At 34.2% G+C, this 13126-nt stretch overlaps 1 protein-coding gene across 7 annotated transcripts in view; it reads right to left on the minus strand.

Annotated features, from left to right (window-relative positions):
• Positions 1–13126, minus strand: part of RCOR3 (REST corepressor 3) — a 52610-nt gene that overhangs the window by 33010 nt on the left and 6474 nt on the right. For 6 of the 7 annotated variants that reach the window (XM_032878095.1, XM_032878093.1, XM_032878094.1 and 3 more), the window contains exons 3-7: positions 9192–9269; positions 6376–6428; positions 4359–4520; positions 2866–2990; positions 2039–2117 (exon numbers count right to left, since the gene is read on the minus strand). In XM_032878095.1, coding sequence (XP_032733986.1) covers positions 2039–2117; positions 2866–2990; positions 4359–4520; positions 6376–6428; positions 9192–9269 — 497 coding nt within the window. Of the gene's footprint in view, positions 1–2038; positions 2118–2865; positions 2991–4358; positions 4521–6375; positions 6429–8643; positions 8995–9191; positions 9270–13126 lie in introns of those variants that run through there. The other variant, XM_032878099.1, reaches the window with a different exon arrangement.

Below are 13126 nucleotides of genomic sequence, written 5' to 3' on the forward strand. Positions count from 1 at the left end.
GTATTTTCTCTGTGAGATTATCAGGCAAGTTTTTGCAGGAGAGTGGAGAGATGGTAGGTGATGTATAGAAAGGGATGCAAGTTCAGAATACCTGCTCAAATAATGAATAAAACAATAGTACCTTTTACTCAAGATTTATTATGTACTGGGTACTCTAAGAAGTGCTTCTGTATATAATACCTCGTTGATTCCCAAATAATCCTATTATTTTCATTTTACCGAGGGAAAACACCGAGGCTCAGAAGTTAAACACTGAGAGACGTAAGGACTGCACTAAGATCTGAAGCCATTTTATCTAAGTAGCAACAATTTATATGATTATGCCATTTTCTCCTGCTGTGCCTCTCAGACCAAGAATAGCAACAGACCCAGCATTGTGGGTTCACAGGGTTAGGGAAGGTATAGCAGAGGATAGGGAAATGGGGACTTAATACTGGGGATATAAGAGAGATAACGGGGAATACAGCAATTTAAGTAGTTGATCACTAGGTCTATGGCTCAGAGAAACAAGGCAGACTTGGGAAAAAATGAAGGAATCAAGTAATTTGAGAACATTTAGCAGTAGTAGGAAAATCTGTAAAATAACAAATTGAGGTACGAGTAGGATCTTTAAAATATCACTTAATAAAAGAGTTTAAGATGATGACAAGGTCCAGGATGGGCCAATGGCATTGAGGAATGGTGGTCATTAAATAGGATGAAGGTACATTCTGTCTCCCAATTTTGATCTTCACTATGTCACAGATGTCTATACCTCACAAGACTTTACCCTTCAATATTTGATCTATTTTTCATAATTATGTAAATCCTTGCCTATATAAATGAGTCGGTATATCAATTTAGCCTTTTCCTAGTGATTTTTTTTTTAAAGATTTTATTTATTTATTTGACAGAGATCACAAGTAGGCAGAGAGGTAGGCAGAGAGAGAGGAGGAAGCAGGCTCTCCTTGGAGCAGAAAGCCCAATGCGGGGCTTGATCCCAGGACCCTGGGATCATGACCTGAGCAGAAGGCAGAGGCTTTAACCCACTGAGCCACCCAGGCGCCCCTTTCCTAGTGATTGTAAATCATCATCATCATCATCATCATTTAGAGGAAAAGGAGTGCTTTTCTAGTTGGGGATTCTTCTATCTCTTCCTTTGTTTCTATTTTCACTGCTGTCAGTATACCACTACTACAGATCATCACCAACTTATAATGGTTCTGGTTACAATTTTTCAACTTTATGATGGTGTGAAAGTCACAGGCACTCAACAGAAACTGTACTTTGAATTTTCTTCTTATTCCAAGCTAGCAATATGCAGTAAAATGCTCTTTCATAATGCTAGGCGGTGACAGTGAGCTGCAGCTCCCAGTCAGCCAAGTGGACACGAAAACAAAACACTGACAACCACTGTGAATATTGACAATCATTCTGTGTTTCACTTTCAGTACAGTATTCAACTATATGAAATAGTCAACACTTTATTATAAAGCAGGCTCTGTGTTAGATCATTTTGCCCAACTATAGGCTAATGAATGTTATGAGCATGTTTAAGGTAGGCTAGGCTAAGTGATGATGTTTGCTAGATTAGGTATATTAAATACATTTCTGACTTGCAATATTTTCACTTTATGATGAGTTTACTGGTATGTAACCTCATCGTAAGTTGAGGGAGATCTAATTTCTAATTTCTAATTTGCTATAATATGGACCAAAACAAGTGTTTTTAACAAAAACTGGTAACAAAACCAGAAAGCTTAATTTTATACTCTATTATATCATACTACATCATCTGAGGGTGTTTTATTTCTTTTCTCTGGATTAAGGACTAGCAATTGTGACAGGGCTTTTATACTTCTGAGTGGATGAGATAACCCAATAATTATTTAAACTACTGGCTAACTGCTAGTTCTAGATATTTTTCCAAAACCCTCTAACATCGAAAATTACTTCCTACATTATGATATAAAAATGTTTTTCTTAACATGAAGTATAGTTCATTCTTCTTTGCATGGATTTGTAGAACAATTACAAGCACTCTAATGATCACCATTACCTCTTTCTTGGCTTCTTTTTTTGGATCATAATCACTATCATTTCCATCCATTGGGTGTGTTTCTTCCACATCATCATCACTGAGAAGAAACAAAGATTAGTAAACTTAATTCCCTTTTTATTCTATTCCGGGGGTTTATCAAATTGCAATATACCTTGCTAATAACTTCACTAGACATTTTCCAAAAAAACAAGAGTGTCCTTGGGAAGATTACCTCCTATAATTTAGACTGCTGTAGTGTTTAGAAACATTTATCTTTTTGAGTATATAGAATCATGTTAGCAAACATGTATACCTAAAAAACAGAGACCAATAGGATAGATATTTAGAAAGAATATCATTTGGGAAAGAGAACACATATATTAATTTGATATAGTACTGATTATTTCATCTCTCCAGTTGGAGGATAAAAATAAACACCAGTAAGCAGAATGGTTTTATACCACCAGAAACATACAGCTACAATAATGTGGACTTCAGTTAGGTAATTGTGCTCAGGCAATTATGGAAAGAGCATATTCTAGAGAGTGTGTTTCTTAATGTATTCTAAATATATGTACTGAATATATCAGTACTAAAAGGAAGCACTTGCAAGTAGAGTTAAACACAGCTCACATACAACACAGTTGTCTGCTGGCTACAATTAATAATTAAAGAAAAGTCCTTACTATTAAGATTTCTGATTACTCAACTCTTCCTGCCAGAGACAAAACATCTTGAATGAAAGGTTACATTACAACGTGTTGTGATAATTTTTCTGCCTTAGGAAGTGTAAACAATTCAATAAGTGTCCTAACAATGTAACTATACAAAGGCATCCAACCTACCTGTCACCCTGATTATGTCTATTGGCTAGTTTACGAGCCTGGCGATCCATCAAGCTTGTCCTGGATCGAGTTTTTTTCCAGGAATAGTAATATTTTACAAGGCTAGCAATTGTCTTATCTGGAAGCTTGAAAAAAAAAGTCATGTTAATATCAGCAAATTTAATTCACAAATTATGATTAACAGAATGAATAATACTTCTGATACTATTCTTTGATACTTAAAGGCATAGATGAAAAATATTTTCATGGGTATATTTATGAATTATAGAAAAAGTACTGTTATAGTCATAATAACCCACCACGCCTATGTCATCGAAATTTCTGAATATTCCTATTTGTTCCAAGAAGAAAGGGGAGATAAGAGTATAACAAATATGGTAAACAATGCACCCAGATGTTCCCAGCACAACATTAGCTTTCGGTATTTGTTTTTCTTAAGGAGTTACTCTTCTCTTCCCACCTCTGTAAGTTGAAATTTTAAAACTAATACATAATTAACATGCCTCAAAATTTACCAAGTTAAAATGTACAATTCAGTGGTTTCTAGCATATTCCCTAAGTTATGCAAACATCACTACGTAATTCCAGACATTTTCATAAGTTCAAAAAGAAACATTAGTAGTCATCCCCTGGTCTTCCCTTACCCCAGTCTCTGGCAACAAGTAATCTACTTTCTATTTCTATGGATTTGTCTATTCTGGACATTTCATATAAAGGGGCTCATATACTATATGACCTTTTATGCCTGGCTTCTGTCACTTAGCATCATGTTTTCAAGAAAAGCTGTTCAATTTTCAACAATGAATTTTTTAAATTATTGTCTTAACTCTAGGTTTTAAGATGATAAATAATAAAATCAGACTGTAGCTACCAAATAAAGTCTCTGCGTATTAAAATGACTAATCATCATGCACTGATTTGTCATACTGGCAAACAAGGACACATACGCCCAATCAATAAGGCTCTCTTCAATACTTAGATATATTTGCAAACATTATCTAATTTCCATCCATTCAGGTTAAGGGATTCTAATGCAGCAACTTCTCGGGTTTATATTCTTTTGACACAATACTAAAAATTTAAAAACTAGAAATAAAGAGTTTTTCTCCTTAAAAACAATAGTGCCTGTATAATATTGAAATACAGAATTTTTTAAAATTGATTTTCATATCCAAAAGAATATATTAGAAAACCCTGTTAAAAAATGAAAACATTTAAAATAAAAATGAAATTGTGATTTTTTTCCTAGAACCACATTTAATACACATATATTTAAATCATAACAAAAAATTATGATGAAATAGTACATAACTGTCACGCAGTTGAGTGGTTATCAAAAATAGGGTATATACAAATATATAGGTATCTGAAGTATCAAATACTTTTAAATATTAAAATTAGACTGAAAACTTTTTTGTTTTTAAGAATTGGGAAGTGTTTAATAATAGCAAATCTTTCAGGCACAAATTACAGTAAAACTAAAATTACCATACCATTTGCTGAATCCTGTGAAAGCTCTTCCCATGAAAACTAAAGGCTTGTTCAAACAGGACTTTATCTTCCACTGTCCACTCATCCGGAAAGGGAGTGAAATTAGGGAGATCAGCAAGGGACTTCTCAATGTTATGTTTATGCCAGAACAACATGCCAAGAGCCTTTGAAGAGAAATCATTCCCCTTTGGTTTTAATGGACTTATGTTCCATCACACTTAAGAGAGTTAAACACAAATTAGGTTAAAAATCTCAAGCCCATGATTTCAACTGAAGATAAACTCACAGTTTAGAGCTTTTAATCAGGGATGCCCAGGTAGACCTCGTTTATTTATCTCTTTTAAATCAGGGCCTCAGAACAGTGAATGTTCTTACATACCACATTTGCTGCATAATCTAGGAAAAACAGTGAACTGAGGAGAGTGACTATAATTACTAAAGCAGGTTTGTTGACTCGTATTAAGACTGACCCATATTTACTCATTTGTCAATGTGTAGAGAAAACATGCTAAAAGGAAAAATATCCAGTAAATATTTGAAGAAAACTATCAATCATAATGCTAAACTAGAAGTGCTCAGTTGAAACGTAGTAGAGAAATATTTGTTTTAACCTTTTAGAAGTACCATGGGCTGAACAGTTCCAAGGAGTACCTCAATGCAATCTTAATAATATTTACCACATATATTTCTTTATTATCATAATGCATAGAAAGAATCATTATGAGTCCTCTTGATAACTTCAATGACTTTATTACCAAATCATAGTAAAACCCAAAATGGGTAATTTCTAACCTTCCATAACCTTCCCTTCTATTGTTAAGTTGTAGGTCTTTATCTTTCCGATAAGGTACCAAGTACCAAATTTCATTTTTAAGAAGAGATTTAGCAACTTTTCAAATAATGCATTTTAAAATTAATTTCTGTACTCGAGTAACAGTCCTTTAAAATGAACATGAAAATAAACATATGTGCAGTCACATTTTAAAGGATTAACGTCTCAAACAAATATTAAACAGAAAGTCAAAAATTAAAAACAAAAAAAATCAAAGGCTTCAAAATTCACAAAAAAATTAACTATGTTTAGATAAACATCTCAATTTCTAGAAATGACTTTGTATTATTTAGCCATGGTAATGACTATAAAATTAGCTCTTAATAGTGCAAATTACAGATAATTCATTTTACTATTACTTCTGATAAAGGTTGATCTAATAATTAGTTGAAAACAGATTTAAGAATCTATATTTCATTTTTATTTTTTCATATTCTTCATTCCCTCACTACAGGGATAATGAACCATATGCCCCAAACAGATCTTCTTTTAAAATTATCTAAAAAAAAAAAAAAAGCCCCGCCAAGTAAATTAAAGAATTAAAAATTAAATTTGAGAAAAGCCCTTCATAAATTATTTCATTCAAAATTGAGAAGTCTTAAATACTAAATAAAAAGTTTAACTTATAGGTCTTTCAGATTAAAAGATCAGAGAGAACTGGGGTGCCTGGGTGGCTCAGTGGGTTAAGCCTCTGCCTTCGGCTCAGGTCATGGTCTATGGATTCTGGGATGGAGTCCAGCATCGGGCTCTCTGCTCAGCACGGAGCCTGCTTCCCTCTCTCCCTCTGCCTGCCTCTCTGCCTACTTGTGATCTCTCTCTCTCTCTCTGTCAAATAAACAAATAAAATTTTTTTTAAAAAATCAGAATTACCTGTACTCAAAAAAAAAAAAAAATTCCCTTTTTGGTTAGCATTTGCCAGAATAATCTAAAGGCTTTGAGATACTTTTAGAACGCAAAGCAGAATAAGAAACAGAGGTCTTGAGAGAAAAATATTCAAGCCCTTGAGATGAACAATGTTTACGATAAAAGCAAAATCCCTAAGTTTAAAAGGTCAGACTTTACTAGGCCTCTTACAGTATCTATAAAATTGGTGGAACTGCAATTTCTTAGGATAGAATCAACCAGATGTTCTTTGGATTTGTCAAGCACTGAGGCAAGCTTTAATACTAAAATGTTTCTCTACATACCTGTTCCACATTGTAGCCATGTTTCTCCTTTGCAATTGCAATATATTCATCCACTGCAATGAAACAATGTTATATAACTATATTTACTTCAGGTGTGCAGGTCTTTTTTTTTTTTTAAACAAAGCAAAATAAAAATATTATATTCCAGGGCTTTTCCAGGGAAAAGTCACTTTCCATGAAATGGTACAAAAAAAGACTTCTACTTCTATAAACAGGATCAGAGGCTTCCTTGACTTAAAATTTTACTTAGTATGATTTATTTCTAAGATTATATAGCACACACTTATTAAATTCAATGCCATTTAACTATTTTTGTATACAAAAAAGAACAGTCTGTACATAGTCAATAGAACCTAACTACCGTGTAGAATATTAGATAATTTCTTCATTTTTCTGTTTCAGTCTTTATTTGAAGAGATTTAGCTGCTTCAGATCCCATCTCATAGTAAGAGTTGGCCCAAAGCCTTTACCTTCCCACTTCTGACTGCTGTACAAAGGATGGACATGTTCAAGTATGCTTCGGTAGCCCTAAATTTTCTTCAGCTCTTCTTGTAAGCTATACAGAAGGTATCTGAATATTCCATTTTCATTCAACATCCATATGTAATCAAGCCAAAAAATTACTTAGATAAGCACAGCTTCAATGATGAGGTACTAGCTATTTTAAGGCCTTACTTCTGAGAAGTCTGCCTTTTCAGTGAGCAGGACTGTTTTATGTGAAATCCATATAGTCACTCCTGTTTGATCCTTTTTTAAAGTTTATATATAAAGTGCATGCATATATATATATATATATATATATATATATATATATATATATATATGAAGCATATTTGGAGAAGCAGAGGTTAAGAATTCTGATCCCAGAACAGCTAGTCTACCAGGGCTTGATTCTCAGCCTTGTTGTTAGTTTTTTGACTATAGGCAATTAACTCTTCCTTTCTGTACCTTACTTTTCTCACTCTAAAACAGTACCTTCTTCCTAGGATTAAATGAGATAATATATCAACTGTTTAGAATAACACATGGTACATTTTAGGTACTTTATATGAGTTTGCTATTACTATTAGTCAATGTTAAGATAATTTAATATATAAAAATGATATTATAACAATAATGCTGTTAGAATAGTAACTATTTTCGATGGATGCTATTATAGTTCCCTAAGACTGTAAACTTTTGCAGAAAATCCAAATATTGTCTTTTGTTTAGAACTTAAATACATAGCACTTAAACATAAGAAAGGCCTAAATATATGCTGTTTAACAAAAATGTCCTACAGTCCTATAAGTAGAAGGCTAAACAATACCAGTTAATCTATGGTTTCCAACCTTGGCTGTGCATTAGTTTCAGTGGGGGAGCTTTTAAAAAGTAAGCTCAGGAGCACCCAGCTGGATCGATCGAAAGAGAATGCAACTCTTGATCTTGGAGTCACGAGTTCAAGCCCCATGTGGGATACAGAGATTACTAAAAAATAAAGTCTTTAAAAACAAATAAATGAATAAAATAAAAAAATTAAAAGTCCAGACTCCAACCCTTAAGATTCTGATTTAATTGGTTTGAGATAGACACTAGACATCAGGACTGTCTTTTAAAAGTTCCTCCACATGATTCCAGTGCACAGCCAGAGCTGAACCCACTGCCCGGTATCTTTGGTCTAGAATATTCTACATGGGCACCACACAATCAGGATATACTGGCTTTCTAAATTTTGTTTTTCACCTTGTTAAGAAATGCACCACTGCACAAAACAGTGGTAGGACAGCAAAAGCCAGTGATACCCTGATGCTCAGTTTATGAATGAAAACCTTTGCCATGTAACAAGAACTGAACCAGAGAAACCTGATAATCTCCCTCAGGTTTCTCAGTATACAGTCCCAGGCCAAATGTACAATTTTGTGTTTTCTGTTAAGAATGCCTCAAGGGCATGTAATTCCTAGATTACCAGCTAGACCTTTTGCTGGTATTCCCAAACTGTCAAATAGGAAGAATTATCAGGTATGCAGCATAATACTCAATTTTCAATTTTTAGTTCTCTTATTGCATCAGGAAGTATGCTTAGCTTACTATTCACATGACATACAGAACATCATTAATTTTCATAGGACTAAATAAACCATTATGCGACATCTCTAAGATTTCATAAATATTTTTATAAGACAAGATTATTTTACAGCTGCAAGAATAGCTGTGCAGTGGTTTTCTGTTTGTCTAATTAACAAATTCAAAGATAACTGAATGGAGGGGTGGGGATCTTAGTTTTGTTACCTGCACGTTTCCTATATCTGATGTGCCGCAAAGGATCAGGTCCGCTACATCACATTGAAGTCTAAAGCCACACCATGATTCAAGAAGTGCATGGTCAGTGATCCAGAAGGTCTCCGTCCAGAAATGGAGAGCTCAAAGATGACCTGATTGATGGCTGCTGAAGTCAGTTCTTTCCCCTTTCCTCTTTAAAATGGTAATGATAGTGGGCTCTCTGAAGTTTGAAGGCATTTCTTTACAGCTCCATATACTGAGGAAAAGCCTGTGCAGATGTCTACATAGTAACTCCCTCCCCTGCTTGAGGATTTAAGCAGCAATGCCATCAGATCCTAGGTATTTTCAGTCTTCCTGGGCCTGACACAAATTGGAATGATCAACCCACTATCTTTCAAAAGGAAAAACATTCTAATATAACAACCTCCATCAAAAAACAAAACAAAGACAAACTGTTTTCTTATGAGAATCTAAGCGACCCAAAACAAATATAAGTTGTATTTTGAATTGGTTGATAGAATCCTATTGACATAAACATTCAATTTCAGAAAACTTACATTTAGCATCTGGGATACTGTGATATGGAGACCACACAAGCATTCCTCCATTGTCTTTATCTGTGTACTTTGTAGCACCTAGGGAAAAAAATTCATTACTTTAAATATGATGGATTTTATGTACATTTAAAATTAAGTATAAACAAAATAATTTTTTTTCTATTTTAGTACAGTACCTACAAGAGGACAAAGGAACCAAGTACAAGGAAACAGAGAAGAAAAACAGATTTTACATTAAATATACTAAGTATTTCATTTATGGAATTGAAGAAAATTTCACAAAGACTGAAATTAACCCCATTTAAATTAAAAAGAAAGACTTTCTTAAGTACACTATATAGCCCTATTTCTTAACAGGTAATACATTTGATTTAACCTTCTAAACATTATTTGTGAGTCATTAAAAATTCTGACTTTTAAAACTAGACAATACCTCAGGTGGTAAGTTATTTCTCTTTTGCCCCATATCTAAATGGGTCAAGACTACCATCATTCAAAAATACTTATACCTGCTTTTTATGTTTTTTATTTACTCTTATTCCTTGTGAGTCTGCCAACTGTTCCTTTTGAGCGTTAATTTCATTTATTACAGTTTATATTTATAAAATTATGTGCTCTGTGTAAGAGGAAAAGTCAAAAAACGTAAAAGTTAATAATGCTGTTTCTCCTTAAAATAATCAAAGTCCACCTCCAAACGTAGAAGCACATTACTGTTGCTTATTTCTAACCTGTTATAATCTAAAAAGTCAGAAAAATCAAGCTCTATTAATATTACATCAAGGATAGAGACTGAATGAAAGCCCAACACAGCTGTCCCAGTGCCAAATACACGCCTGTGGGTTCTGTCTTTTAATTACTTGGTGGTCTTTTTCTGGATTCTTTGTAATTCCTAGGTGCATTCAAGTTAATTAAAACTATCAAGAAATGAAGCATTATTGCTACCTACTTAAAGACTTGTCTATGAATATATCATAATTGACTTTTGTGAGGTATTGATAGCTACCACCAACAAATGGCAAAAATCCCAAAATTACTCATTATTCATAAAACATTAACAGAATTTTGAGGTTAAACTATAATCATTCATAAAGTTATAAGATATTTGGAATAAAGAACACTCACCTCCAGGAGTAAAGGAACTAAGGGTATAACCTCAATCTAGAGAAGTTATCTATCCAAGAATAAACTAATATAGTTCAGTAGTTTTTAACTTTCGGAGAATCACTACACATCACTATTGCATATTCAATCAACAAACTATAGAAAATTATAATTATATACTGTTAGTGGAAATATGAAGCTAAGATTGTTTAAAAATTGTGTGTGTTTTACTCTAAGGAAAAAATTAGGATGGAAAAAAGAGAAATGAGAGCATAGTACCAAAGAATTATAAAAATCATATTTATAAAATGAATCTAAAAGCAAAACCTACTGCATTTTGTCATATCTTTAATAAAGAGGACAAAAATCTAAGAATTTAAGAAAATGCAAAGTAGAAGTACATTATCTAAAATTTATATTCAATGAAAACAAATTTCAAGTTTTTTAAAAACTTCAAAAATAAGATCTATATTAAATTTCTAACCACATAAAATATAAACACAAAAGCAAAACTGGCAGTCACTCAGTGGAAATAAAACAGACATATCCAAGTTGGTCAGAAGTCTTTATCTACTTCTATTTCTAGTGAGTATTCTAAACTTCAATTCTTCAGCATGGACTTTTTCTTTTTCACAACGGATTATAACATAAAGATAATTTAAATCCTACTTAATAAGGAGTGCAACAAAGAAAGGTTCCCATTAAGTCTCAAGTCTTAACAGCGTTATCATGCTTAATATTTAAACATATTTCTTGCATGTGATTCTTGCATTACAGAAAATCTTAATTAAAATACCTTCATGAAATATCTCTTCTTACACAGATATAAACTATTTTTTGTATTTTTTCCCCAGAAGAAAAACAGGTTTCCCCCAAAATTCTTAGGACAATTAAGGGTCTGATCTGACAAAAACTGACATCCAAGCCATGGGGACTAACAGCTCTTCTAACATGAGAGTAGGGGATGCTAATAGGGAGAGTAATAATTGGGTCTGGTAGCAGAAAATGACTAATTAGGCTTTTCACAGTGTTCCTTTTTCTTTTTTTTCAAAGATTTTATTTATTTGAGAGAGAGAGAGAGAGCATGAGTGGGAGATGGAGAGAGGGATAAGCAGACTCTCCACTGAGCAGGGAGCCCCAAGCAGGGCTCAATCCCAGCACCCTGGGATCATGACCTTAACTGAAGGCAGACACTTAACTGACTGAGCCACCCAGGCATCCCCACATTGTTCTTTTCCTAACCTTGAACTGAACTCCACCATTTTCAATCATGTATGTGTCAGCTAGGCCCAAGGGATGACTGATGTTCACAGGAAATGAGGTATTTTAATATAATGGTTAAGAGTGTAACCATTACATTGGGGCGCCTGGGTGGCTCAGTGGTTAAAGCCTCTGCCTTTGGCTCGGGTCGTGATCTCAGGGTCCTGGGATCGAGTCCCGTGTCGGGCTCTCTGCTCAGCGGGGAGCCTGCCTCCTCCTCCTCTCTCTCTCTGCCTACCTCTCTGCCTACTTGTGATCTGTCAAATAAATTAAAAAAAAAAAAAGTGTAACCATTACAGAGCCAGACGAATTCGAATCCAAGCTCTGCCATTTCCAAGCTTTCTCATCTTAGGGAAATTTACCCATGTCGTCCATGCCTTAGTGTAATTCTGATGAGGGGTGCCAGGATAGCTCAGTCTAATGGTTAAACAGCTGACTATGGAATTCAGCTCAGGTCAGGATCTCAGAGTCCTGGGATCCAGGCCCCACACTGCGTCCCCATGCCAGGCTTCCTACTCAGTGGGGGGTCTGCTTGAAGATTTGTCTCTTCCTCTCTTCCTGGATCCTCCCAGCCCCACCCCCACTCGCTCGCCGGCTCTCTCCCTAAAATAAATAAATCTCAAAAAAAAAAAAATAGGGAAGATGAGAGTACCTACTTCACAGAATTATTAAAAAATTAAATGAATGTATGCAAAGTACCTGGCATACAGTAAGCATTACCTAAACATTATTACTAGTATATGCTCACTGTAAGTCCTTTCTTGTTCCATTTGATCTCTACTCTGAAAAGACTTCTTGTCACCTTATCAAATAACACAAACGAATAAAACCTCATGGGGCTCTAACATAAACAGCTAATGCCTTCTCTCACCAATCCCTTGAAAATGAGACTGGATAGCTGAAATGATTTTTTTTTTCCCCTAAAAACTCAGACCTGACTTCTCTCCTATAAAAGGAGAAAGTAACTTGTATTATTTTATTATTAACATATAATGTATTATTTGTTTCAGGGGTATAGGTCTGTAACAGCACTCAGCACAACACATACACTGTACCCCTCAGGATGTTTTGCATACAATAATTTTATCCTTTCCATTGTAAAAGTTGAAGACAAATATCTCAAGGACTTAAAGTCAATATTTATTTTGCTTTTATGTGTAACCATATTTAGTATTATATCTCAAACCTGTCTGATAACTCAGAAATAGTACTGAAGGGATGCTTGGGTGGCTCAGTCAGTTAAGCGTCTGTGTTCTGCTTGGGTCGTAACTGAGTCCTGGGATCGAGTCCTACATCAGGCTCCTTGCTCAGCAGAGAGCCTACTTCTTCTTCTGCCTGACACTCTCCCTGCTTGTGTGTGTGAGTGTACTCGCTCTCCGACAAATAAATAAATCTTAAAAAAAAAAAACAAAACTGAAAATCAAGCTTGCCTCACCAACGAAATAATCCAACCTTAGAAGTATCTTATCTTCCAAATAGATTTAAAAAAAAAAACAAAACCTAGATAGCAAGCTATCATCATTTTAAGACTATATATTAGCATGACAGTTCTGAAAACAAAATTATTAAACAAT

The sequence above is a fragment of the Lontra canadensis genome, unplaced genomic scaffold (assembly GCF_010015895.1).
Source record: "Lontra canadensis isolate GAN:19392208 unplaced genomic scaffold, GSC_riverotter_1.0 scaffold63, whole genome shotgun sequence".
In the NCBI taxonomy this organism is placed as follows: Eukaryota; Metazoa; Chordata; class Mammalia; order Carnivora; family Mustelidae; genus Lontra; species Lontra canadensis.